This window comes from Pecten maximus, chromosome 16 (assembly GCF_902652985.1).
Source record: "Pecten maximus chromosome 16, xPecMax1.1, whole genome shotgun sequence".
Classification (NCBI taxonomy): domain Eukaryota; kingdom Metazoa; phylum Mollusca; class Bivalvia; order Pectinida; family Pectinidae; genus Pecten; species Pecten maximus.
This window is the reverse complement of record NC_047030.1, coordinates 19416547-19443810: the sequence shown is the minus strand read 5'-3', so window position 1 is coordinate 19443810 and position 27264 is coordinate 19416547. Positions and strand designations below refer to the sequence as shown.

The 27264-nt window shown below is 34.7% G+C and overlaps 1 protein-coding gene across 1 annotated transcript in view; it reads left to right on the top strand.

Annotated features, from left to right (window-relative positions):
* Positions 1–19375, top strand: part of LOC117344688 — a 49836-nt gene extending 30461 nt beyond the window's left edge. Inside the window, exon 4 of the mRNA XM_033907516.1 lies at positions 12727–19375. Coding sequence (XP_033763407.1) covers positions 12727–13094 — 368 coding nt within the window. The 3' untranslated portion in view covers positions 13095–19375. The remainder of the gene's footprint in view (positions 1–12726) is intronic.
* The last annotated feature ends 7889 nt before the right edge of the window (positions 19376–27264 follow it).

Below are 27264 nucleotides of genomic sequence, written 5' to 3'. Positions count from 1 at the left end.
TGGAATGGTATTAGGGGGGTGAGGGGGGGGGGATGAGTATACCGACAAAATAACCGTAATTCTAACTCAAAATCGATGAAACTATGGCAAGATGTGCACAAAGAATATAGATTGTATGGAAAGCCTTGAAAAAGCACACAACGAGATAAAAGCTGCTTCTTCTTCATCAACGAGATCCGCCATGCAAATACGTTAAGGAAGAAAAAGACAGACTGAAAATGAGAACTTGGTAAATAACAACAGAACCACTAAGAATACCAATATTTTCATATCTACAAGAAAAAAGAATATATCCTAATGAGATCATGATGTAGACGATGTCGACCACAAAATTTTTCCATGGACTTCGTCAACCTGCAATTCTCGAAACCTTGTGTTTTTCTTTTCTTCTTTTCTTTCATCAGTCGACATCGGAAATCATGAACATTTAACAGTCCCTTATCGAATCAACTGGGAAATGTAACCATCGTAACAAGGGATGCAGGGATATTACTATCTAGAAAGGGAAAATTAATAAATTGAAATCATCACACTCATCATACAGTTAAGTTGTAAGCGGTCATTGCTGGTTACGTTGTAACAACAGATAGAGGTAAGTTGATGTAGAACAATCTGCAGTGTCCTTGATTTCAAGTTCTACGGGGTCGAATCGAAATGGACAAAAAATGTTGTTGATAGATAGCACAGTATCTATTACTTTTTATATAAATTCAAAGAAACTTCGCAAGGTTTGGCTTATTTTGTTTATTTTGTTTAACTTTCTAGAAATGGTTAGATTCATTTAAGGATGTGCCAGGTTTATTAGAGGTGGGAGAAAACCACCGGCCTATGGTCAGTACCAGGCAACTGCACTACATGAGTTTCGAACTCGCAACCCAGAGGTGGAGGGTAATTGATAAAGTGTCAGGGCACCTTAACAAGTCGGCCATCGTGGCCCCTTCGCAAGGTCTGTGTACCTGTATTGATAACATCTTCATCATCCCAAAAACACAAATCGGCCTTTAGAGACCCACTGGCGTTCCAAGGAGTATATATAACCTGTACGTACAGCATACATTACACAGTGTACGTAACCAATAACTGCATATGTATTAAAGTGTGGAGTTGTTTGTACAATATCTAACTACCTTCTACAGGAAGTGTGCGTCTTTTTGTCTATGGCGTTCTTTGTACAATCATTTCACCTCTTCTACTACACGCACAATACTTATTTTCGTTGTGTGCAGTGAGTGGTCGGGGCTTTACTTTATAGGTGGTTCAAATAGTTTCAATATAGACTCCCAGAGGTCCCGTGTTCGAATACCCTTCGGTCGTTGTTTTTTCCTCGTCTCTTACATTTAACGTCCTAGTTATAATTACCAAAGACGGCAAATAGAGGGTGTCATTATGTTCTTGGTGTCTCAAGCTCCGTTATACAAAATGAATATAGCTAAACTCAAATGATCGCAGTGGTCAGGTAGCTTAGATGGTTAGAACGTCCATCTAGAGTCCCTATCTGGTCGTTACATTTTCTCGCTCATATTACAGTTGATTTATATGTTGTTGTTTTTCACTGCTAACGAGAGGACGTTTTCGCATTTAATGTATAATGACTAGTTCAGATGAACGTGGACGTCAGTTGTTAAGGGCTAGTGAACTGGTTTGGTAGGGAGCTTATTATTGAAATCGTTCCCCTGGTATATATTGTCTTTGGGAGATTATCCCGTTAGAAGCGAATATTTCTTCTGCATCAGTGTCTTATGAGTCATTTAACAATACGTTACGTTAATACACTTTCGATCTTCTTATGTGCCTACTAATTACAAACTCTAATCCCCTCTACTGACACTCCATATCAAACAAACATTTTTTGAGCAAATTTGTTTACAATTTAATGTAAATAATGCAGTAGTTAGTGTCTACATATAACACTTTGATATCATTATGCCCTAATACAGTGTATATCGCCAAATCTACTTGCCACCTTCTCTTAATAGCAAACATAGACATGTCCAACGCAGTATTATAGATACTGCAATTTCGAATCAACCGATATATTTCTTGTGTACTAAACCATATTAACACCCGATTGTTTTACCAAAACCTCAAAATATGACTGTGTTTCTGAAAGAAAGACAGAATACTGTCAACAATATCTTGACAACCAGGTGGTACGTCGTGCAATTAGTACTAATTATTGTCGTTGAGAGTAATAGATTAATGTTAAGTCTCAAGATACAAACACTTGTTCCGACATGTGTTGAGTGTGGGTCTAATTATACCCGAACATGATTGCAAGCTCTTGAAATATTTCTCCGTTTGCACAATGAATTTCTCTGCAAACCAGGAAGCGCTTTCAAATTCTATTTATTTCATTTTTGTCGTAGACGAGAGCATTAACCGATCAAGCATCGTTCTACATAGTATTGAAAAATGTCCTCAAACCTTCCTTTGCTAACAAAGTGGATATAGTAGGCGTTAAAAGCTTACAGTAATGCAGTATTTATTTCAACCAGGTGTAGGCATGGATATTAAATCCGAAGTTAATATCTCGATGACTCTGCAACTTGAATGAAGGGATTGCTTGAGATACGAATCGCGAACTATGGATCCGCTTGCAATCGCGTTTTGCCGACTAAGAATTACTATCTCTGCCCAATGGAAATTCAGCTTCCAGAGATGTAGGTATTTCATTTCCCTGTTTAACATGGCCAGGTGATTTCTACCCCAGTTTCCCTATTGAGAATTTGGCATTAGCTTGGGTTGGTTCTATAAAAGGCAGACATCTTTTTCTACTTTTAGCGGTGATATTTACTTTTGTGGCATTTGTGTAACCATTTTTTATGAATATATATGTTAATCGAACTGTGTTGAGATCTTTCCATCGGTTTTAAAGACATTTGAAAGGATATACCACATTTTAAAAGAACATTAAGTTCTTGTATATATTCTGAACCTCGTCACTGTTCAAATGAATTAAACGTGAACAGACGGTTGCGAAAAATCAGTTGGGACTGAAAAATCCACCATCAGTGTCTAACACCTACAATGTCAAAGATAAGTACAAAAGACACACACGATATTCGCACCTTCCAAAACAGATAGAGAGTCAGAGTAGAAATTGCGGGTTTTGTTTACACGTAACTATTTATTGCTGTTCTTGAGAAGTTCGTCGACTATATAAACTTATTTTTTCATGTGTAAACAGAAGCCGTTTACTCTCCAGGAACACCTGGTCCTAATCTAATATTTTTTCTTATCTACATTTTTACGTGTTTTGGTCTTTCTTTGTTTTGTTTGTTTGTTTGGTTTTTTTTTAGTTTTTTGTTTTTGTTATTGTTTTTTTTACTGATAATTAGTTGGAATTCCGGTTTGTTTTTAATGTCGTTATTCTCTGTTACGGTTTAATTAGGCAACTTAATTACGTACCGTGGACATGACACTATAACACAAACATAACATAGACATCATGTCAAAGGCTTGTTGTGAACATACAGGTGGTGTATCGGACACAGGCTGACATGTTCTGCTTTGTTCTGTTTGTCTGTAATGCAATAAAAGCTACCACATTGGTCATCTCTTTCCTATCACATAGCTCGCTACAGATTTGTTTAATTTCATTCAACATTATCCAATTATATATATATATATTTTTAAATACAAAATTATTAAATGATGTGGTTAATTCATTTGCCCTTTTATATAATAGCATTCCTTTGGTGATTTTTTTTTTTTTTTTTTTTGTATTGTAGACATTTTTCCTTTTACCACTTGGTATGTTATATCAGGGACGAATCCTTTGATGAAGAAACTGCCTAGCTGTCTGAGGTTAAACATTTATCATTCGTGATATATATATATCTATTACTAAATTCATATCTTATATACTATCCTTAGTAACATCTAGGGATGCTGACAGTAACAATCACAGTTCCACATCCTGCGTACAAAGCTTATGTCATCTAAGGTACATAGTGAGAGATGTGAATTTAACTGACGTGAATCAGCCGATATTCTAAACTAGAAATTATTGCCATTTGATGAAAGAGCTCAATTTAATATGATGTAAGCTTGTGAAGAAAGGAACACTTTGTTTTGAAGAATACTATAAAGGGATGAAGTGCTGCATTGTTTTATCATAAAATGTATTACAAGTTTTGGTTGTGATATATTGGAGCTGTTTCGTTTGATCTTTCATATCCTTCCCGAATTACAAGTTAATGAGTAGTGAGCCGTATCGACTCTTAAAGTACATCTTTTAATAAATCCATATATCAATGTACTGCTTACGTGTGTGTGATTTGCTAAATCCTTTGGTAAGCAATTTTTTTCATGTCTAATTCCGCGACTCAAAGTTTTTAGGCAAAGACTATATATATATATTACTTGTATACAAGTGTTGACGTCGGCGATAGTCAATGTTTTGATCATTGTGGTGTTTGTGGATCTGTGTGAATTAATTATCGTAGACCGTCATGTGCTGACGAACAATTAAATTGATTGAGTAGATATGACATGTAACGGGCTATTGACATTTAAATGTCTTTTCTTGACAGGAATTGGCCTGGCAATACCCCCTACAGGACTCGCGGGAACTATTTGATTACGTACTGAATTGATTAGAATTGTTCGCATTGTTTACCGTACCTCCGGCAATCTACTCCATTATCATGTTCACGTTTTGAATATTCATGAGAATATTTTTGTGATCTTACACGAAATATAAAAGTTATGATATTGTTCGTATAAAACTTTATCTAGTTAATTGGTATCCGACCTATTTTCTGATACTTGCCTTGAACACGACTATCGCACCGCATTAGACATGGTGTATGGATTGATAGGAGTTTTATCATCAGGAGACAATAAAATGACGTCAGAGGATTGTTTATAAACGTTTCTCGCCCGAAGTGCAATTCAGGGTCACAAAAGTGTCTACATGTTACCGTAGTGACGAATGCTACAACACAAATATACAAACAAATGTCAACATCAGTACAATTGCACTTACATACTGTCAACGTAAGTAAACACATTCTGTTAGCAAAAACTTTGCGTCAGTACAATATCTCTTTAAGCGGCATATCAAAGAGCTTATAACGGATCGTCAGACAAATACAGGACGATGTGATGACTGGAATATCATCGATATACCGTGAGTCAGCGGCGTTCCTATATACCTTGTGGTATCTGATAGTAACATATGTATGTGCACGTGCGTGGTTATCCGCCCTGTGGTCATTTAATTGTTGTTAGATGAATGAAAATTAAGGAACACAATGAGCTGCTAATTGATTTCCTCACTACGGAAGTATACAGCGATGTTATAATAGTTCCATTATAAGATATAAACAATGATACAAAAATGTTTTATTGGTTCCATGGTAACGAGAGACCACGTTAATGGTCTGGCAGAGCAAGGTGTCCGTTCTGTCGTACGAGAGGTGTTAAGACCGATGTGAATACGGTCAGCCGAGAAATCTGATGACAGAGAGTATGTCTATCTATTTGGTGTAAATAAAAATCCTCCAAACAATGTGAATTATATAACTACATATTCCCGATAGAGTCACGCGATGTGCCCCAGGGATACGGAGACGTTAGTGCTGGTGTGGATTGTCTGTCTTCCTGTCAAAAATCGCCACATTTGACCAGGCGTTGACCCGATAACATACATTACTAACCCCGAGCACGTCCCCATCAGGTGTCCGTCTACGTAACGTGCAAACTTGTCAAAGTTGTTTTGGTTGTATATGTGTGGCAGTTAGAAGTATAGCTGACCCAGACTTATATCAAGGTTACAACATTATATGGCAAATGGCCGAATTCACCTCAAAAGGTCAGGGCACGAACTCGGAATAGAGCTGGTACTTTATTGCACGTTTGTGATTTAATAAGCGATAACTCATCAAATTACATCTCTTACAACATGCAGAAACCGGGTATATATATATATGCATTAATTGTTATAAATACGTGTTGCTTTTGGGCGTGCACAAGAACGACTTGAGCTGTTAACCTGACGACATTCATACTCATTGCTAATAGTACAATCATTCCACATATACAGCTAACTAAATGGTATAGAGAATACAACATATATATACATGATATGTACAGTTTGTTCACAGCAATGATTAAGAGGCAGTTAGTAATGAAATGGACATAGATATTAAGGTTTTTTTTATTGACAGATCATCACATTTTTCGCCTTAATCAAAGCTCTGTACCGTTCCACACACAAATATAAAGGTGTTCGTAGAAAATTTAAAAAAAAAAAAGAAAAAGAAATAAACCTGTTGATGCCGGGATGATACTAAACTGAGCGCACGCACTTGTGTCCAGGTCGCTTACAGATATTTACATGAGCGCGTATGGTGCTAATGAAATACGCCAACATATACCATTATGATTAATTCCTCAATATACACGACTGAGGATATATATATTCAGGACGATATTGGATCAGTGTTGACCGCAGGCAATGTGTCTTTTTAACCAAACACAATACGATCGTGCATTCGTCATATTCTCATCTCACTCCCAACCAGGTTAAATATTTGTCTACACATACCGGTATTGGAGAGAGGCGTTACATTGTGTACTCTCCATATTCGATGTTTGAACAGCATTTGATTCTCCCGGAAACGCTATCATGAATATTTATATTTATGTCAACTTGGTAAATAGAAGAGCAGACCTAGGTGATTGATTTTCCTATCAGATCGATATCAGAAAGCAAAAGGGCATCACTGCTCAGCATACGTAAGCCTCTTCATTACCTTCTTGTCTATAGACTGTTATATAATGTGTCCTTAGTCACCCGGTCTTCCTCACGCGCTGACACATGACCTCCCGCCAAACTCTCATACCCGCGTGATTTCTCCTGCTGTTGCTATCATATGATGCTGATATTTTAATGGAACTAGTGTCAGACATATATGTAACCTGATTTGGAATTAGGTCAACTTGACCTACTTATAGAGTTTGGTTTCCCATACAAATACTACCAAATATAGCACAGTACACCATACACTAATTCCAAAAAGATGTCGGGACATGCCCATAATATAATATAATATAATATAATATAATATAATATAATATAATATAATATATTGAGATTCCCGGAATAATATCCAACAGTTTTAACTAATATTTTATATGTATTGTTTAATTGTTTGAAAACAAAACACATTTTTTTATTACGTTAATTCTCACTAGTTTTTTTAGAATACAATCTGTGTTAAATCTCCATATGATAAAAAGGATTTTTCTTTAACGAGCACTAGAATTGATGACATAATAAAAAGTCCACCTTAAGAACATCATGGTGTTTGTGTTCGTGCTGTGAAACAAATCATTAAAATTATCTTCAATATTGGGCAAGCTTAGATTTTTCGATTACTTTTATGTATTTAGAATATAGAAGTCCACGTCACACAAACCCGTATAGACAGTCCCCTACTCCCTGTCAACCAGCTTACCCTTCCACACCCAACATAGATCATCTCATTACACTGTTTAATGTAAAGATGTATTGATCGTATCCGAGAGATAATGTACCAATCTAAATATCATTTTATAGAGCACGTGATCACAGATGATTCAGATGGTGTTCGTCTGTAGTAGATTTTTGTTGATTACTCGCCCTATTTCTGCTACACACTCCAGTCCGTTAATTGTCTTTCTGAATTCCGTAATCATTGAGAGACATGTTAACCTTTTTTGTCAAGCTGTCATGTGATGGAAGTTGGCGATATTTATGATGATTTAGGTCGATAAAACGATATTCTAAGATGCAACAATAGTTCGTTTAATTAACAACTCATTAATTATTTCAACATTATCAATGTTACGTTATTAACAGGGAAAAAAACAAACAGTTTTGTAGTTGAGTTTTAAAAAGATTTCACAGATGTGGCTACCTTGAACATCCCATAAATTATCTTTGAAGAACATCATCTTCTTGTGTAATTGCGGTTTTTTTACTCTTGTTATTTTTGTGCTGTGTTTAATCTGCGAAATGATTTATCGATAACAAAGGAATTGGAGGATTAGACAGAAAAACAGAGAAAAGATGAATGCTCATTACGTTTCCTCAATAAAGAGATCTGTTCCAGTCTCTAACGAAACATACTCGTGTTTTTTGCTACGAACAGCCGCTGTACCAACAGATATCGTAGATACACGACTTGTCAGCTTGGTATGCATAGGTACACGTATATATAAGTGTATCTTCATGCTAACAATACATTTGTTACCAAATGTCATTTACAATGGCAGTAAGCGCTTATTCTAATCAATGATAGTATTCGTTCGAAAATTGTATATATTGTAAAAAAAACAAACGTCCACGTACATTACGATAGTGTTTTAGTAGGACGGAAGAGGTTTTTTTTTCTAGAGTTTCGAGACTAACTGTTTACAAAATCTTAAGCCTAACGAATGCATGCTGTTTTCATAAATATTGACGTCATCAAACATTTGTCGTTGACGTCATTTCTTGCCTGTTAGGATGTTTGGATTATCTATTGATTAACTGTCAAAACAAAAAAAGTTGACATTAATTCCTGTTGCTAAGATACCTACATGTTGCTAAGCTTTAAACTTCTACAGTGGCCTAAGATGTATAAACATTTTAATGTTAAATATTTTTATTTTTATCCTTCTGATCATCCTACATAAAACATTAAAATCTGCGTTATTATCAAAACAACATTTCGCTTTAATGTTGGACTGAAATTCAACGAATTGGAATAATTATTTAAGAATGAAATTTATTTTTTCAACATTCATGAGAGCATAGCAACATTTGCATCTGGACATATTCCATGAATCGCGAATCGTGTTAATTCCGTCGGCTTGACGGCGGAGAGAACTACCCGTAGGAACGCGGTCCCCGTATTACTACACACTGTGATGAGGCTAGTGTTGCTAGTGTTTAATGAAAACAATTTTCTCTAAGGCTTTTAAGCATACAGAATGTAAATACAATATAACCATCCAACATCTACATGTGAAATGTAAAAGCATGGCATGCAACACACACACAAACACAAGTAACAGTGGTTTTTGTGTAATGATAAATTACTGCCTTGAGAATAGCATTGCTGAAGTCATTGTTGATGTGACGTCATAAAATTATTACGCAACGCAACCAAACAAAATCATGTTGATTACGAAATAGTTTATCATACACTCTCATCTGTCATTTATGATCAATCCTTCCGCACTGTATGAGATATGGTGAGAAAAACAGCTATTCGCTAGCTTAGATGTTATATAATTCTCTGCTATAACTATTTAAATAATCTGGGTTATAACACAAACAGACTATACCTTAACGGAACTCGCCGTTGAAATGCTAAACAAATAATCGTCCCTATCTTCCAAACTATTATGTATTTATTCATTGTACAATTTTTAAGCAATCATAATATTTTCAAAAATAATGTTAATATATTATGCAGTGCAGTAGAAAAAAATACGTCTTAGTACTGTTTACATTACACAAGCATACGGCTGCGGAAACCGAGATGCCCCGCCCGGCAACTTTTTTTATTTAAAGGTGTATTGTTTAGCTAATACTGTTGTTACTGTCTGTTTTTATATACTGTTGTTCTAGTTAATTAAATATTAGTTATTTACACTGTCATAATGTGTCATGATTCTATTTATCTCTCCAAATCGCTATGAAAAGCAATCGTAGTATCCGAAACATATCCAAATTTCCAACTGGTTTGGTAGCTCGTAAATTGTCCGTTTGAATGGTGAAGAAATTAAAGAAAAAAAGGAAAGCGCTTGTAATTCATTGTTTAATCATGACGATAAATATTTCATGAAAAAGAAACAAAAACAAAGATATTTTGAGACTATAAATTCCAACGAATGTTAATAATAGGTCCGCAGAAACGGCACGTGTTATTTCAATGAGAAAGAAAATATGCAGCTAAGAATACCGACGTCAGCATAACTCCTATTTAATACTTACCGGAAACGACGACGGTGAACTACTCTCATATTAGGTCACTATTCACGTGAAGGAATTAAACAACAATACCCTTAACTACAATATCACGACTTCTGGGATCCTCGTGGCTATAAAAATGAATAACACACAACGACGAAGAAACATCATGATATTAGGTCATACAAAGTGCCGAGCAGTGCTGGACATACGTCTTGGCCTATTTTGTATGAAGATAGTATTAGGTCTCAATGCTCGCTTAGCTCCAGCATATATTGCCGACGCCACCCAATCGCCAGTATTGACAACCAAACACGACACATGGGAATATTGCTTTTTCTGAATTCTCGCCTTGAACTAAAATAACAAATGGAATCGATCTGTTGTCGAATGGTATACCTCCCCTATGCTCGTCTAATTCAATTTCCTTATGATTGTTTTGAAAGAAATTATAATTACATTTTTCCAATTTAAATTGATTTTACAGCTTTTGGTGATTTTGAACTTTAATTTTAAGACCGATTTTGCTATTTTGATATCATTTCTTTACTTAGACCGACATTTTCGAAGTTGCTATATCGAGTTCAATTACACAGGAAAACAACCATTTGTTTAGAATGAGAAAAGCATCATCGGGCAATATTTGTTAAGGTGTTGGATATGAAGGGAAATAAGCTGGAGGATGTCATCATCTTAACTGACGAGTCCTTGAAGGACGACACAGTTGTATACTGTTCCCTACCACCACTGATGAGTCTTAGAAGGACAAACCAGCTGTAATATGTCCCTAGCCACTAGCATCAATGACGAGTTCTAGAAGGGCTAAACAGCTGTATGATGTACCTGACATCACTGACGAGTCCTAGAAGGACCAAACAGCTGTAGGATGTCCCTAGCATCACCGACGAGTCCTAAAAGGACAAAACAGCTGTATGATATCCCTAACATCACTTACGAGTCCTAGAAGGACAGAATAGCCGTATGATGCACTTGTCTTCGTGTTTTGTTTCTGTTGTATGCATCCCTGAACTTGTACGTACTGGTGCTAATAGTTTCTTTTGCACAATCTATTAAATGAATATGGGCCTATTTAATAAATAGAGGATATCTAACAGTGTCTTCAGTAATACCAAATATATTTCACGAGTGGGGCTAATATTTTGATATTTTTCACGAGTGCGCAGCACGAGTGAAAAATATCAAAATATTAGCCTCACGAGTGAAATATATTTGGTATTACTGAAGACACTGTTAGATATACTGTTTATTACATTTTTATCAACGAAAAACCTACCCCGTATGCTAACTAGGCCTACAGCAAAATTTGTAAACAAAAAAAGTAGTTCCCCCTGTCCAGGTGCTGACATATATGTCGGGATTTCTGATTGGTCAATTATTTTGGTATTTTCTAATCATTAATTTGATTGGTCAAATCAGCAAAAGTGATATTTTTCACTAGTGAAAAATATGATATTTTTCATTAGTGGAAAATATCAATTTTATAGAATGAATAATTTTTGATATTTCACTGGTAAAAATGTAATAATACAACCTCTTACACGTAACACCTTAGAGTAGATGAAGGTGATAGCTAATGTAGCCACCGTAACGTCACGCTTAAGAACCAATACTGCTATTTTACATTCAAACTTACAAGGCTGTAGAAGATGTTCCATGCTAGTGTAGAAGGAACAGTATTATCAACATTGTCTGCAGAATTTTGCAGAATTTGCTTTAAGCATATTTCTGACTTTAGTCATCCTATTGGGATTTTGTATTACTTTTCTGTAGTTATTATTCAAGTGTGGTCGGGTGGCACAATGGAAACACACTTGCCTTTCACCTAGACGTGAAAAATTATGGGGTCACCTGCCCGACCACGTGGGTTTTCCCTGGGTACTCCGGTTTCCCTCCACGGTAAGACCGCCTCATTCGCTTCCACTCGGGTTAACAAGCGTGATTGATATTAGTTAATACAACTTGTTTCGCAGTAGTTGTATAAAAAATACGTTTACATACTTTTGTTTGTTTGAATAACTTCTCTTTCGAAATGCTGATGCATTTATTATAAAGATTCCAACCTAAAACGTAACCTTGGCATCATTACAGCTGTGTGGTATTGACCTGTCGATGTAATTAAGAGCTATCATTTAATAGACAATATTTTCATCTAAATGCTTAGAATGTTAAAAGTATATAACGCTGATTTAAAGAATGAGAGGGAGATACAAACATATCTAAAACACAAGACTAAGACTCTGTTTCCTGCCCACTTTCGTTTTGGCATCAAATGGAAATTAATACCTGCATTTGACTTTAAACTGACCTGGATTTAACCTAGAATTGACAATCATTTGACATGGCAGATGTCGTCAAGGAAGCATAACACTTACTCTTCCCTGAAACTTGTTTTTATTGTATGTGCTTTATTTTGTGCTGTGGTCTCTGTTAATCTATATTTCGTTCTTGGCTTGCCGTTGTTTTATCTATTTGAGTAAGAATAACTCTTCTATTTTGTTCAACTGGCTGTTCTTCCGGAGAGGTATAAGATATAATTAGTTGTTTATCAGAGAGGTAAAGCTGAATATCTAGATTCGTAAAGTTTCAGAAACATCTTGAAAGGTCAATTTTATACATAATATTCTCTTATATCTATTTAAAAATGCAGTCAATTTTATACATAATATTCTCTTATATCTATTTTAAAATGCAGTCAATTTTATACATAATATTCTCTTATATCTATTTAAAAATGCAATGTGTTGTTTATGTTACAGAGAACTACCTGCGCGTGGGCCGTAATCCATTGTACCCCGAGGAAGCCATTATCATCCTCATTCTGTTGGTCATTTGGATTGTGGCTATGGTGCTCTTCGTTAGGCAGTGGGATAGTATACGGATATTACAACCTATCGAGCCTCGATTTAAACACACACCGAAAAACCTAGAGTCCATCAAGGTGGTGAAGCGACCGCAGGATAGTGTCATATATAAAAACTACAATAGGAAGCTCTCGGTCACCATGGTCGCCCGAGAGAAACGCCATCTTCAGAGGATGCACACGGCACCAACGTTACCCACGTGTTCTCTTATTATGAATACATTACCCACAATTCAAATGGAGGATGTGATGACGGAAATGTGAAGCGAAGATGTAGTGTGATAGATGTGTTTTCGCTCGACAGGAGAAATTATTCGTATTTAAATCATACATACCACAACACCTAATAAAGTTTTGGATCAGGCGTAACCCCGTTATTTGTATTCAATAATATAAAATCCTTCTATACAAAAGACAACTTTATGTATATGGCATTATGTTGATCATATAACCTATATCGTAAATCATCAAATGTGATTCTTGAAGCAAATTTAAAGAAAATTGGAGCCTCAGAATTTAAAAGAAAATGGTAAAAACAGAATGCAAATGTGGTATTGTATATGTAGTCAAGGGGAGGGAACTGTTCTTTGTAGTGGATTTCTAATGCACTGCAGTAATGACGAATTGCCATTCCAAAATAACAGTGAATCGGCCGTGGTGTACCTGGTGTAGGCGTGGTGATGGTTAAAGTTGTTTCCTAGATGAAACAAAACACAATGGTGCTACAGGATATGAGAATGATTGAAGTAGATCTAGCACTGTAACATTCCGGGTGATTTATAGCATGGTACCAATTGTTCAAACCAGACCAAGAATAGAACTGGATTAAATGCTCCGATAAATAAAAATAGCTTTAAAAGTACAATTTAGAACTATTAGAGTTAATATTATTTTGATACTATTTTCCTTGCACATATGAAATGTATGAAATTTTAACTGTTTACCCTAATCTGTTTTTATAAAACACGGCTTTCTATATCTCAATAATGTGATATAAATATTCTATAGTTGATCAGTGTTGGTACATTTGTAAGTTAAATTCCACTGCCTATATCTGTTATTAAATTTTGTAATTTTCAACACTCTATCGACTCTTCATCAGGTTTAAACAACTGGTAACATATTGCTAATATAATATGGTATATGTCCTCTGTAAATATAGGTATTATATATTGTAACAGTACTGGCACATTTTGTAAATATGTAATCAATTAATGTGTTCAGTAACCCATTAATTTGTATGATGTAATTCATTAATAAGTACTCGGCATCAGTACATTTTTGTTCAGCAATCCATTAGTTTGTAGTTAAAACGCGGCCTTCATTGTTATTTACAAGCAAATGATAACAATATCTTGTGATTGTGTTTTATTGTTTGTCCATCATAAGTGTATTTTGTAATAATGTCCATCTTAAGCGTCGTTTGATGTTAACATCCATCATAGGGGTATGTATGTATGTGTTATGCCAATCATAAGCGTGCTTTTAATTTGTTCATTATTTTTATCCAAGTTCATGATAGGTGTATTTTAATTGATTTTGATTTCAATCATGATTTTGTTTTAATTCTTTAACCGCTGAACTAAGTGTGTTTCATTTTTATTTGTCTTATCCTGGACAGGGATATCCACATTTTCATCCTATGATCGATACAATCTACATGCGCTATTTGCACATTCTGAACCATGATATGACATTACAGAAACAATACAATGACGTCACGGCAACAATACAATGACGTCACGTAAACAATATCTTGAATTGATGTAACGTCAATATTAGATACATAATATGGTAAACAGGGTAAGAGAAAAATATTCATTCACCCACATGGAAGTGAGACAGGGGAATATCAACCCTCGGCAATCCTTGGCAGGCCTAGTGTTTATCAACTTATGTATTACCTCTAAGGTTGAAATTCCCCTGTCTCACACCCAATGGGGTGAATGAATATTTTTTCTTTCATAATTATAAATGCATTTCGTATTCACGTGTATCATCAATGTATTATGTATCTGTCTATCATCAATGTATTATGTATTTACGTGTATCATCAATGTATTATGTATTTACGTGTATCATCAATGTATTATGTATTTACGTGTATCATCAATGTATTATGTATTTACGTGTATCATCAATGTATTATGTATTTACGTCTATCATAAATGTATTATGTATTTACGTCTATCATCAATGTATTATGTATTTACGTCTATCATAAATGCAGTTTAATGTTTATATCAATCATTAGTGTATTATTATGTTGACGCGTATTATAAGTGCATTGTTATGTTCACCATAGATTTTATTTTTGAAAGAAACAAAATTTATATATGTTATCTTAAACGCAAAAATAAATGGTTAATATTGATTTCGGTTTGATATATCTTCCTTCCGATTTCATTTGACTACCAGTTCACCATTTTACGTCAATACTTGAGGATTTGATAGTTGTGTATGTGAGATGCAGCGTAATTTGTACGAGACGATGAGAATGAGGTACGGAACGCTTATGTTAATTGGAGATATTTTTTTTTGTTATTAGTAATGTATTATCAATAACGTGGAGGTATAAATATATGACCAGGGAAAGTAGACACGAATGTTTCTGTTTTGTTTATTTTTTAGGAATCGCAACATTCAGCATTGTCAAAAAATGTCGTATTTAGTAGAATGATGGTTTAGTTTTAAAATGTGTATTTTATTATCTCGTTTTCAATGATAAACCTATTCCTGATATCATGGTGTCAAAACTCACTGATCATGGTATATTCCGATCAATACTTAAAGATAACGCGTTCCGAACACTTAAAGATACCTGTGTCCTAAATATAGTGCCATCTTGCCGTTTGGTGAATGGACATTAAGTTAAGATTATATGATTTCCATTTTAGAATATGTCTGGAAGGTAATGTGGGAATTCAGAAAAACTGTTGGAAAATACAAAAACGAGACTTACCAAGTAAACCACACGTATTCTCCATTTTACAACTGTATGTAGACTTTAAATAACTGTCAGCGGAATCATCTTTAATGTTCCGTAATGTACATGGCAAGATATATTCATTATGTGTTCAGCCAATTACATATATCTTTTCAACTGTCGGAACTATTTTCAAGAAATATTTAAATGTTCTTATATATTATTGAATATTTGCCAGTACCTGGAGGCATAAATACGCTTGATTGTGCATTCAGCGCACCTCTTTGGTGTATACTACCGTTGTGTTGATTTTGTGTGAAAGGTTCATGTTAAAATACAATTTTGTAGAATGTTCTTGTGTTTCATGTATAATATGATAGGGTTAATAAGTGTGTATATATTATGTACAATATAATTGGATGAATAAGCGTGTATGTATTATGTACAATAGAGTGAATAAGCGTGTATGTATTATGTACCATAGAGTGAATAAGCGTTTATGTATCATGTACAATATAATTGGATGAATAAGCGTGTATGTAGTATGTACATTATACTTGGATGAATAAGCGTGTACGTTTTATGTACAAAATAATAGGGAGAATAAGCGTGCATGTTTATGTACAATATAATTGTGTGGATAAGTGTGTATGGTATACACTATTCTTGGATAGGTTAATGGATGGATTAAGGTGAGTTTGTACATGTCTGGCATAATTTCAGTTTATGATTTATGACGGGTTCGTCAAAGAAAATTCGTATTTCTTCTTTACATTATCTTTACATTCTTTTTTCTTTGCACATATACATTTTCTGTGGAGCCTTCTTAAGCAATATTGATCACGGGGAATAATAACGCCGTATGATTGTATGTCAGCGCATAACGGCCTTCACATTCAAGCCGACATAATATGATCTCGCTTAAATAAATTCGTGTTAGGGGTCATGGCAGACATTGGATATATATGTCTAGTGGTTCGTGTGCCAGGTTGGTAACTTTGACTAGGATTTATACATGTTTAAGTTTCCAAAAGAACGTATTGTAAGAGTGTGTCTAAAGGTATGGAAACCATAGTTCACCATTATTGTGAAACTTTTATATTCTTTAAACTGTTGATTGATTTCCTTTTAGCTGTCTTTGAACATGCTAATATACCCTCATTTGCATGAGGATTACAACCTTTTTATATCGTGAGATGGGGCCTGATTTAATGAACTGTAAATGACTGCCGGCATGTGTCATAATTACAGGCATGTAGAATACGACATTTCACCGTCAAAATGGACGTCGTACATAATTGACAAAGTTAGTAGTAACGGATATTTTAATTTCAATTGGATTAGAATCAAAATTTAAAAACAACATCAAAATCAGCTAGGAAAACATATATTATATTTGTCTACATGTTAACGACTACATATGCATTTACCACAGAAAGACAGTAGAATGATATACACGTATTACCAAACAGAAACATTTCCAAAATATATTGTGTATATGATATTGCAAAAAGGAAACATTCAACGAGAGGATGAAAATGCAAAGCAAACATCACTGTTTACGACAAAAACATTTATGAAAATATTGCAATACAAACCACATTTAACATGCAACTGCAATATTAAAAGAAAAACCAATGTTGTTTTACAAATCACTAACATCATAAAACAAACTTTGCTTTCGTATATAATATGATTACACCATCGAACACAAAATCATAAACAAAATATTCCAATATACACATTATTTAACTATTTCAATTTTTTCTTGTGTTACAGAATAGTCCAATTAACATTACATATTATTGTGATATAGCAAAGATTACACTGTAAAATGTTAATCAATAATGTTTTTCATATTGACAAACCTTAGCAGTCGTTGATGTTGAATAGGCTGACCCGACGGAATCTAGTAAAATATAAACGATGCTATACATTATCTATTTTCTTTCATACAACGTCAGGTATGATTATTTACTCCCGGCTAATCGCAAATCCATTTCTGGTAATCGTATACTCCAAACCACTTTCTATTATTACTGTGGAGCTGATAATTGACCTGTTAAGTATTGTATTTTGGTATATAAAGTGGATAGACGACTTGTTATATCACAGATAAATCATAATAGATAGTTTAAGTCCGAAATGAACTCGTCTATTATGACATAATGACATAGTGATAATTTTTTCGATACATGTCTGTGACGTCAGAGTTGCCGTATACATTTGTACCTATTGCTGTGTACATATGTCCTCGTGTGGTGGTTCTATTTCCTTACGTGACGTCAGTTGTAAACCTCTCGCTGTATACTGATCATCTCCTTGTGATTGCTTTATTTACAAGTGACGTCATACATAAATTTGCTACCGTGAATCAGTATAATGCAGTCCGGGTATCCACCGTCACACTGTCCACGCCTTAATCGTAATTGTTGGATGCCTCGTTGTTTGTTTGTTTGGGTTTTTTTATAAAGAATTTTGTCACGATGAAATTAATGATTTAATCACTAAGTTTAAAAGATGAAATTAAAAGCTCGAATTTCTGGATTGTGGCAAACCCGTAAATAATTAATGTTTTGGTATTTTAAAACAATATACAACAATTTTTGTTTTCAATCGATCAAACTCTCCCGTTGCGGGAGATGTAAGGCCTTTCATTGAAGCAAATATGTTAAAATACACATTAACACATCACTGTATTTCAAAAGCGCTACAGTTTCGAAGAATTAAATTTTCGCTTAATTGGCTTCCAGAAAAAATCCATAAAGCCGAAAATTAGCTTAATTTCATGAGCATGTATAATACTTTGCATCTTATTAACCATTTAGAGTTTAAATAAACCAATGGAATACCTTTGTTTCATATCTAAACTATAATTCGTGAAAAATTAATAGCCGGATTGGGTTAAGATGTAAAGGAACAAAAACGAGTCATCTTGAACACGTTTATCTGTGTTCTAGTGATACATCTATCCTTGCATCAGTGATTTAGACATTCATTTAATATCATATAGCATCTACTAAACTTGATGAGAAATCATCTAAAGTGTTCAAACCTGACGGGGATGTGTTTGGATAGATCGCCATTGAGGAATGCAACATTTAATCACTAGACAATGTATATTAGAATGTTCAACTAAGGTTTCCAAACTTTCATTGTTTCCACTTGGAGCACATTTTTGGCAAACATGCAAGATCTAGTCAGTCCAATCTTAAATATTACTGCACATCAACCTGTTAAAGGCATGCACCTTAAGAAATGTAGCCTTGGCTTCTTTCATACCATGAAACCAACATAGTGAATAGTTCCGCTTGGAATGTGTGTCGAAACATGTGCTAGCAGCTGTACTGCCGGGGCGTTTTAGTTCACTCACCATACACTTATTTCATTTTTCCGTCCGACCTCCTTCCACTCTCACATCATGCTTGTATGGGTGAATAGACAATTCACTGTTTATAGATGATAACTTTGTGTACAGAGATGTGAGAGGAAGCACGTAAGAGAGATAAATCTTCGATAAGATATTGTAAGTCATCCGTACTGTACCTCATGTTCTGCCATTTGTACACTGTACGTGACAATTCCGTTTGTATAAAATAAATAAATCATTCTCGATATCGCAATGTTTCAGTGTTGTATATGTTTGATTTACACACACAAAAAACAGCAACATGAAGGTGCCAACTACTGATATGACGTGGTTCAACTTTGCAGACGAAGTTCTTTAGGGGAACCTTATGGGTCACGTTAGTTGTAGGAACACCGGTGGCTTGTGATGTCATTCTTAATGAAAAAACACAAAACAAAAAAAAACAACAGAGCAGAGCAGGGATTGATACTTGAGAACTTGGTGCTACATTCCTTGGATTGGTGCTGAATTAGAATACCTAAATCTATGCTCATATCAAAATATAAGAACAAAATAAAAACGGACTGAGGCAGTTCGTTGCCATTAGATATGCTAATAATCTGTTAGGAGATGTTGTCACCAAGATCTATTGTCAACCAGAAAGTCGTTTTGTCTAACCCTGGTCTAGTTCCAAAGAGAGTAATACAAATTCAATAGAGATATGCGTATTACATATTGTACACTAACTTAAGCATGAAGCTGCATTTCGATTCGGGTTATAGACCATATTAAGCCTTATGAACTTCAAATGCATGACAGGAAAATCAAACATGAACAGTATTTTCTTTTCTTTATGAATCACACTTTTTATCTTTTTGTATTATTCGTGTCTAAAAGTGCAGTTGAATACCACTGTAAAAAATCGTTAGAAATAGCATCTTGTGTTTAATGGGATTTGTATTATTTGTTTACATTAATTTAAATTCTCTATTCATGCTCATTCTAGGTCATAGTACTTTATCCCGAAGCAGAACTTACTAGGTATAATGTAAATATAACGATGTATTACCTTTTTGCCAGTGAAATATAGAAATTATCAAACTAATGAAAGTTATATTTTCACTGCAGCGACGAGCAGTGATAATATAAGATTTTGCAGTGAAAATATAAGTTTTTTGCTTTTGAAACAATCAGGGCAAACCTTTGTATTCCCCTTATTGAAACATGCCGATTTTTGCAATCGAAGCGAAGATAGATAAATTGGTTAATTTACTGTATTTCTGAAATATTTAGACTAGTTTTTGACAAAATACTCACTTGCCGTTAGCTATTCAACCACAGATTCTGGTCGATAACATCACGAAATGGTGCCGTCAAGTTGAGGCGGAGGAACTTCACAAAGAGATGACTGATTCTTTTGACACTATTAATTTTTCGATGTTTTTAATTTTGTTTTTAAGTCCATGAAATGCAATAAAAAGATAATTGAATGGTTTCCTGTTAAATATAACATATATTTCACTCGTATGACATAATTTTCCGATATCTTTCTCTCGTGCTTCGCACTCGTGAAAATATCGATATTATGCTATACTCGTGAAATATATGTTATATTAAACTGGAAACCATTCAATACCCTCTATGTATGACCCATTAGTACAGTAGAAGGAACATGCCCAATCCTGGAACGTTTTCATCGGATGTTCTAGTCAGAAATCTAAGATGACGTCTAAAATGAGCATTTACGTGACTTCATGAATTGCCCAAGCCCGCAAAAATGAATACTTTTCATAAAAAAACTCATATGAAATGAAAGAACACATGTGAGGGGAAAACTCCGCTGAATTACTTTTCAGAATGATTTCACATAAACAAATAAGCGCCTTCTACCACTTTAAAAAGTTGAAACCGTCTACCCTTAACAGATTTTGTGCGTAGACGTTGGGTACGTCACTTTGGAATGGATGACAACAGGTTCAATTACAAAATCTTCAGGCAGACATGCATCATATATGTGTGTGTTAAAGCTGGGTGTCTTCGGCAGTATGCTTCAGTGAGGTAGCACTATAAAGTAGGCATCAGCTCTGCTCTATCATAAGAAGACAAACATGAACATACCGCAGCCTTCCAAAATGCACACGTGACTGTAGCTGTTCATAGGACATAAAACAATGTAAAACAAAACCATCGCGACAAACCGATTGCTGTTTCATTCGAAATCAAACATACTATCAATGATGTGAACTATGGAAAACACGGGCTAGGGAAAGACAGCGGGCACGCAATTTGACGCAATTCGCAAAAGGAATTTTTTTCTAAGATGTTTGGAACACTGTTTATTGACAATTAATGGGGCATAACTCTAAAATAAAAAATAAAAAATATTTGAATTATTAGAAATTATCATAAAATGTTAAGTAGTTTAAAACAATGTAGAATTAGCTTTCAAAATTAATAGGTTGAAAACGTTTCGATCCCGTTCCACAAAAAATGATTTGAATTGTTACCTTTTAAAGATGAATGGAATCCGCTACAGCAGGGCTTCTGTAGTCGCCGTAGTTGTACATGTGCAAATGGCGAAGGTGTTTCCAAAATTGTCGCGCTACATTACCACGAGTGACAGATCTGTGGATGGTTGTTTCGGACGCAGGTGAACTTCTGCTCATTGACATAAAATTATGCAAATTGAATTTAGCATCTGATTTGATTTAAGTTTTCAAATTGGCTGTCAATCGTATTTATAATAACTGTAAATTGTTTAATGATTAAATACCTGTAAAGAGGGAATACTAAATCTGTATGTCAGTGAGGAGAAGAAATATACGCTCAAACGTTTGTGTGGCTTACTAGATAAAGAAGAAAAAATATAGACAACGTTAAGAAATAATCTTTTAATTCCTAATATGTCGGGTATCAGCAAACATGTACCAAATATGAGATTAATATTCCAAGCAGAGAACCTATTCAATTTGCATGCACCACCATGATAGCGTCCATCAAAATATAAACCTCGACTCATATAACTGTCAATATATGCCAACGACTTGTATGCTTGTAGATAAGACGCTAATCGTTAAATGTTTACGTATGTTCGACGGACATCTCGCGCATCAATACATGACATCGTGATGTCTTTGACCACGTGTATCTCGACATTGCTGTCATGTTTCTATGTCTATCAGGATTTTATACCAGCTTATATCTGTCTTGATTTCCGTGGACAAGTTATACCGCAGTACTGATGGACAAAGACTTTGTGTCACCCTACACAGATCAGAAGATCTAGGTGGTATTAGCAATGCTGGACGAGAAGGTATATTTTTATAATGCGTAAGCTTGTCATAACAAAACAAACTGAAGTGCATGTCAGACTTGGCCGAAGGATTTTCCCCTTCGCCCAGCAGCACAATTACCTAAGACAAGTTGTTTCTTATCCGCGATAACTTACAATAGACACAGGTCAGTCCCACAGGCGCTTGCATAGAAAATGAGAATAAAAAAAAATGATATCAAAGGTATGTGTACTGTGTAAAAATGAAGGCCGAAAACTCCTTCGCGAGCGAAACGGAACCCCACCTCACTTCAATCGACTAAAATTCACATTTATTTAAATTGATACAGCGCATACTATATACTACCGTCATCTAGAAACATTCATCTTCGACCTACCGTTTCACTCAATATGAATTGTTACATCACAAACACAATAATCTGTGAAAACATTGCCGAATTCCTCCTTCATGACACCATTTTTCAAACTGCTCTTTTACATTCAAACGTTTAAATTAAATTTTGTCTTCTCTGAGAATGTCACACTTTTAAAGGCTGTAAAATATTGATCATATGAGGCGACCCAAAACTCTTAATTGGTACAAAGAAGTTTAACTTTCTGGATGGGAAGGTCAAGAGACCAATAACTTGATAAATGTCCTTATTTTTAGTAATGAATTTAGAAAAAACCTTAATTTAAAAAATTCAATCAAGTTCAAATTTCAAAATTTGTTTCATCCGGTAAGGGACAGAATAAACAAAGCACCTGTCCATCAGACTACCTGAGACAAAACTACGCCCTGAAATAAGAAAGCTGGTAATTACACTTTCGCTCTACCGCAGTGAACTGTTATGAAGACTGTCTTTTGCACCTGTTGTTTAACAAAGAAAACAGATTTTTTCCCTGAAAATGAATAAACACAGCTTTGAAGTAGTATGAAATATATGGGGCTCCATAACAAATATTTGCTGTATATTGTTTTTCCGTTACTCGTCTGAGTTTTTTTTTTATATTTCTTTTATTTTTTTAAACATTTTGCATGATAAACATCAAACAGGTTACATTTCACAAGTACAATTATATAATTACTCGCTCACAAATTTTCTTCATTTGAACAGTTTAACTGATCACACTAATACTTATGTTAGATCCAATCCACCTTACATTCACACTCGCATACAACATGAAGACATATAGAATCAGACAAAACACAAAGAAACAGCAGAACAAAAACATAACACATACAAAAGAGCTATAGTAAAGAAAGAGACAGAAAAGAGGGGGGCGGGGGGGTGATGGTGATGGAAAAGATAGAGAAGAGAGGGGGATATTAGGGTGAGAGGTGGTCAGACTTTCGGTTTATATATATAAAATATTAAATTTAGCGTTTTTGATCAGGCAAGTTCAACAAGTTTTAACCATTTTTTCCATTCATTATTTAAAACATTGAGGCACTGTTCACCTTTTCCCTGAGCAATGTACTTTTGGACTTTGTAATAATCTTTTATCAAATTTACCAATGCCATAACATTTAATGATTTATGAGCGCAGCTGGTTTGGTACAGATATTGTTTAAAAATTAAAATAATTTCATTATCAACTTTATTATAAATGCCTATATGTTCAAATAATCCAAAAATCATAGCTTGTTTATTAATTGCAAAAGGAATAGTAATGATCTCTAAAAGTGATTCAAAAATGAACAAAAATTGTTGAACTTCATTACATTCCCATAAAATATGGGTGATTGTCACCCTGTCACCATTACAGAATGTACAGTTAGGATTATTTACTCGTCTGAGTTTGTTATTGATCCAAAGTTATAGAAATTACAGTGTTTTCTGTAAATTCAAACAAAAAACAAAAAAAACAACAACATGTAACTAACACGAGAAAAGAAATACTATATACAACAACTACGAGTTCCTGTTTCTACCATGAGATTAAAAAATACTTAACCTGACTATCCAAATACGACTAAATGGCACCATTTAAAGTCCGATTTTCAAAATGCTCCTTTGGGACGCTTGCGTCTGCGCTCGCATGAATGATAGCCTGTCCTATGACATTGATAACCATACAGCTACGCCCCTGATTTAATAACTTGAAACTCGATTAATTACTCTATATATATTTTAAATATTATAAAAGAATATTTACATTTCTGGTGTGTATTCGTTATATAACCTTACTAATGAAAACATCGTTTACAAGTGTGTAAACGTCAAATTTGACGGACCTGTCCACACATACGGGAAAAGGTGTGAATGCGCAATGAAACTTTTCGTTTCTGTTTCGACATACATAAAAAACACAGGTTAAAATTTAAACATAAGGAAAAATCTTTCTTGTTTTTTATCGTTTTTAGGTGAAAAGACTGGGTTTTTTTACATTATTTCAACATGAAGCACTAAAACTGCAGTTTACACACTAGTAAACGATAAAAAATAGGAAGTACTCCTTAAACAAAAACAAATGAGAAAACAGTCCATAAAAGAAAACTCTAACTAGATTTTTTGAAGTTGAGATGTGCATTACACTAACTTTAGAACGGCATGGTAACCATTCGGAAGATTTTCAAAAAGAATATCACTTTTTAACAGCAATTTAGTAATTACTATCGTGTTGCTTAATACACTAGTATTATAGGAGAAGTTCCGGATTAGTTTCTTGGTAATGTTGAAAACTGATAGATAACAAGCAGCAACTTACAGCAAATACTGTTTTTAATAAAATCCAGCTAGCGGGCTAGTCGGTATACATGAATAAGATAGAGAGGTGTGATATCAATAATAAATCAAAGAATAGTAATGGTGGCCCTCTCTACACCCGTGGGACAGCATGGTTAGGTAAAACATGTAACAAGGAGAGAGTAAATATAACCACGCAAATCGGAACTCATTGGACAGAAAAGGTTCCGATTAATCAAAACTGTCCGGTATTTCAAATATTAATATCAAATATCAAAATGAGATTTATTCATTAGGTCGTTATCGACAAAAAGAGAATATCAATGTAACCCTGGTAAATACTAGCCGCAATATACCGCTCGGCTAGAGAGATCTTCTCTTTAGCTCGATCGGTTGAGTGTAAGACTAGTAAGCCAGAGGTCCAAGGTTCGATCCTTAGCGGAGGCAGTGATTTATAACCATGCGCTCTGTTACATTGGCGCCCATGTAGGGACTCGGGAATGATACTCAACGCTGGTTGCGAAAGCATCGCTGTTACCCCCCAGAAACTCGAGGACGAGTTCTTTCCTGGAGGGGGGGAGTATGTAACCCTGGTAAATACTAGCCGCAAAATACCGCTCGGCTAGAGAGATCTTCTCTTTAGCTCGATCGGTTGAGCGTAAGACTAGTAAGCCAGAGGTCCCAGGTTCGATCCCTAGAAGAGGCAGTGGTTTAAATTAAATTAATCATGCGCTCTGTTACATCGATAATCCTATCAATGGACTAATGTGCGGAATAACGGGATCAGTCCTTCATGACAAATTGTCGATGAGCCGTAAAACAATACGGGAATAATGTAATTCCTCGTCAATATGCTTAGAAATGTTGATACGTTCTGATCTATTTGACTTACTTCCCTTCGTTTCACTATGTCAATATAGTGTATAAGATAACTAACGTTTTATTAAATCCCCGTCTCCATTTCAACACCGTTAACCCGTAGTATCACTGACGAATTCTAGAAGGACGATACAGCTGTATGATGTCCCTAACATCACTGACGAGTCCTGGGAGAATCAAACAGCTGTATGATGTCTCTAGCATCACGGAGGAGTCCTAGAAGGACGAAACAGCTGTATGATGTCCCTAACATCACTGCCAAGTCCTAGATGAAATGAAACAGCTGTATGAAGAAACTATTCATTTTTCGACCTGTGTCATTTGCTAAATTCATATTTAAAGACGAGACTAATGTATTGTGTGTAAAGTCTACAATCCGTAAAACATCTGAGAGAAGACAGCTTTCCGGTATCCACGTCATGTTTATTTTTTACACGTTTTTAACTGATGATGCAGAGAACTGTCAGTGTTTTATTGATTTTTTTTTACACCAACACGCTTCTTGAAGTGGAAAAAACTTTATAATATGATGAATTTTCGAAATCGTGTAGATCGTGTAAGCTAACTATATGCTCTTTAAACTAAATCATATATAATTTCAATGTATCTTTAAAGCTGGTCCTCGACGAAACAGACACATCAGACCGTTAACAGACACAAACGGGTCTATTACTGACGAGAACAACGTAAACAAGGAATGTATAATCTTTCATATCTTCGCCTTCTTCTGATAACGCCACATCAAACAGGGAAATATTCAATCTGTACATCCTCAGTTTCGTGGGAGTAGTGATCTCATTACAGGAAACAAATGTCCAATGATATTTTCTATGCATACTTCCGTATTTGTAAAACGACCAAGAAGTATGTGTAAAAACCAAATCCAGTATGATATATAGTATTACAAGTCAGGTTCATGGTTTGGTTTAAAAATAAAATAATTGTACACGTTCCCTATCTCCACTTGATTACACACAACCATGTAGATTGTACAGTATCGTAATGATGATAGGTACTCTGATGCAAACAAATTTTCCTTACTACAATACCCACTCCAACCTCACCATACTACTCTACTAGCTGATATTATTTATTTATGTTACTATAAGCATTTCTATCCATACTAGAAAAAGTGATGAGCATTAACATTTTTTTTCAATTCGATAAGAATATGGATTTATTTCAAATCTAATTTCAACTGGATTAAAATAATATACAAGAAGAAAGAATGTAAAAATATCATAAACAACACTGTACCCTTATGTCACATAAATATTATATTACAGTCAAATGTTGTTATCTCGGGCTCTGATAAATTT